Below are 3,186 nucleotides of genomic sequence, written 5' to 3'. Positions count from 1 at the left end.
ATTGGCTTCGGGTGAGGCGGGTTTGCTTCCGCCGCCGGAGCCTGCAGGTTCTCCCGCACATGCGCGATGAGGCCCTGCTCGTACGCGTCGAATGCATTGACGCGCTCGAGCTGCTCAGCCGGTGTTGATACCACCAGGCTCTGCAGGGCCTCCATCCCGAAGATGCCTGCCATCTTCCGAACCGACTCGAACTGAGAGTCGTTCATATGGGAGAAGTCGTTCCTATCCATGGCAACGAACTTCGGAGGTTCAGGTAGTCTACCCGCGATGGCGTGGATTGACTACAAGTGCTACCAAGTGTGACGGGGTCACACAGCACCTTGCGCTAGAGGAAGTTATCTTCCGAGAGTATACAAACTCTCAGTGAACGGCAGTTCACAGGTCCCCTCTTTAATTAAAGAGAGCGAAGTGACCTAAATAAGGTAGATTGTAAACTGAGTATATTTATAGGTAGGTTAAGTTTGAGGTTAATACAAACTATCAGTTACCTATAGAAATGCAATGTCATAAAACCAATGGTTGGTTTTGAATGACCTTGGTACCTTGTACCACTTATCCCGGAGTATGACATGTCATACTCCTGAAGTATGAAGTGTCACACTTCATGTAACCAGGGTACACTTAGTGCTACGTACCCCGTTACAGCTCCTTTGCTTCATGTAGACACTCGAGACAGAACCGTAGTGCGCATTGTTTCACTGCGCCAGTGTTCGACACATCTACTGTCATTTTCTTGACGACGCTGCACTTACTGCACACCACGCGGCGACAAATTTGGCAATCTGCACCCATTCCAGCGCTCGAAAATGAAAATTTGGCAAAACTTTTGCCACAGCTTTCGCAACATTTGGGTCGCGGTCCAGAATCACGTCGAATCTGATGCTCATTCGACGCACTTTGACCGCCTTTGTGCCTCATCAGCCACGTCAGCTTCTTGATATACGCATAGTCGACGATACTGGCAGCACAGATCAGCGACTCGGCGGTGACGGCAACAGCCACTCGATCAATGATTTTGCCTCGAGGGTCGCTGAAACTGCGACAGTACTTTTCAACCTTATTTTTCCCACGCTGACGATCGATGAAACAAAGACTCAAAACTCCTCGAAGAAGACCCAATTCGTTTAATTCCGGGACCATTCGAGGCAGTTTGATGGAATGCATGAGGTAGTAGCCCACTTTTTCGCCCTGAGAGTCCACAGTAAGCCCCGTGGCCTCGAGAATGAGGTAGTCTCGCTGTTGAACTAGACCCGTCAGGACAGCAGGACGCTCTTTGACGAACCATTTCACGCCTAGAAACCGGAATGGGTCTTCCTTTGTAGGTCCTCTTATAGTCGCCAGTACACGCGCGTCGTCAAGACGGTCGTTGATATGGGAGCTACGCCACATCCAGGCCTGATTTGTGGCGGCGAAGGTCCCGAACATCGCGTCATCCAACTTGCCGTCCACAGCTCCATGAAGTATCATCTGGAACCCCGCAGGACGGCGCATTTCCTCCCCACATTCTGACGAAGATACCTCGATATCGCAGCTACTGGCCCCAGTGGGATCAGTAGCGTGAGATTCGCTCAAGATGACGGGCGAGAAGGAGCTCTGAAACCGCGGGCGTCTAAACATCCGAGAGCTTTTTGGTCGTGCTAGTTGATGATGATACACATTTAGTCCGTCTTTTGCGCGGACCAATTTCCATCTCGGGTCTTTGAACGTGGCCCCATCAGCGCGGAAGGCTTCATTTGCAGCGAGAGTATCTCGCACCACCGTCTCAGCTTCGTCAATCAGTTCTTGCTGCTGTTCCTTCGATAGAATTAACTCGGGGAAGGCGTTTTCAGGCAACGTGAATTTCATGTTTCGCCCTTGACTGGGAAGGCAAAAACACTTGTGATCCCTTCATGTGGTCGAACAGCAGGCACCCCATGCAAAGCACAGGAATTGTCTGAGGGTGTGAGTTGAACAAAGAGCCGTTCGAGGGCCCACCAGATGATCAAGTTGACGGCCGGGACCAATAGTGACTTCTTAATTACCAGTTGATGCAGAAGCAAATGGTTTGGCGGACGTAAGTTACAGCTTCGAATGGACCTTGACGATGATTGCTTACGGTGTATCAGTCAGTGATACACGCGCCGCGCAACGCGCGTCGCGCGGGCGTGACGGTATTCACTTGTTTCGACTGAATAACCAGCCGATAAATGGGCTGAAGAAGCGTCAGCTCCAAGCAGCATGTTTTCTCTTAGCGCTTTCGGTATCAATAGTATCTATCGACATGTGCTGTTTGTTGAGACAGAAGAAACATTCTTTGTTAAACCGTGTGCAATACCACGTACGCAACGTTGAATTTCACAAATCGTGGTGCCTGTCGTCAAGCCGCGTGAAGCGCTCGGTGTGACCTGGGCAGATGGTCCAAGGCATCTCGACTGCAACGTGGAGATCAACGTGTCGTCAATTAACCCTTTAAGCCCTGAGGTTTTAGAGACCCTCCGAGGGCCTCTAAAAATGCAAATCACGAGCATCTATTGGAGCAAAATAGTATGCGAAAGGTCACGTTGGGATGCCAAGTCGGGCAGAAGCCCTCACGGGACCTCTTAGAAGGCCAATCAGACGTGTCGCGAAGGTACGACCAGGGTGGGCGACGTCCTTCCCCCCTTGCGCGATCAGAATCATTCTTGCATTTCAAGATCTGACTTGACGAGTAACATGGACATCGAGTTATTGCTTTCAGAATGGGAACCTGAAGGGAACGATCGCCACGGTTCACAAGGAAATGAAAACGACAGCGAAGAAGAAAGCAAAGGCGACGATGCTGAATGCGTCGGTAGGGATGATGGCGCAGTCGGCGGCACGATGATCGGTCCTCGAGTCGACCCAGACATTCTCCGAGTTGGCCAGCGCTACATTGATGGGCTGGAGGCTGAAGGTGGTATCACCTTGCTCCAAGAGGAGAAGGCTATGCGTGCATTCCGGGAAAAAGGCATACTGGGTCTATTTGCGCTGTTCTTCACACGTAAGTTGCGCAGCACACTACTGCAGTGGATCAACCCTCGTCTTCGTGAAAACGGTACACCAGACATCACACTTCCGGTAGCTGAACGCGTATATTGCCCTTGAGATTGCCACAAGCCTCTGCCCTCTCAACCGTCTTCCGGGATTATTGGTCTAAAATGAGCTTTATGGCCCCCCTCTTTTCCAGTC

The 3,186-nt window shown here is 51.1% G+C and overlaps 1 protein-coding gene across 1 annotated transcript; it reads right to left on the bottom strand.

Annotated features, from left to right (window-relative positions):
• Positions 1 to 639: 639 nt before the first annotated feature.
• Positions 640 to 1,845, bottom strand: PITG_11520 (uncharacterized protein; the record flags this gene model as incomplete). Its single annotated transcript, XM_002901034.1, has 2 exons — positions 640 to 1,494; positions 1,657 to 1,845. 2 exons carry the CDS (start codon positions 1,843 to 1,845, stop codon positions 640 to 642), a joined length of 1,044 nt encoding a protein of 347 aa, XP_002901080.1.
• Between the last annotated feature and the right edge of the window lie 1,341 nt (positions 1,846 to 3,186).

This window comes from Phytophthora infestans, genomic scaffold, assembly GCF_000142945.1.
Source record: "Phytophthora infestans T30-4 supercont1.23 genomic scaffold, whole genome shotgun sequence".
Lineage (NCBI taxonomy): Eukaryota > Oomycota > Peronosporomycetes > Peronosporales > Peronosporaceae > Phytophthora > Phytophthora infestans.
This window is presented reverse-complemented; position numbering and strand designations above follow the sequence as displayed.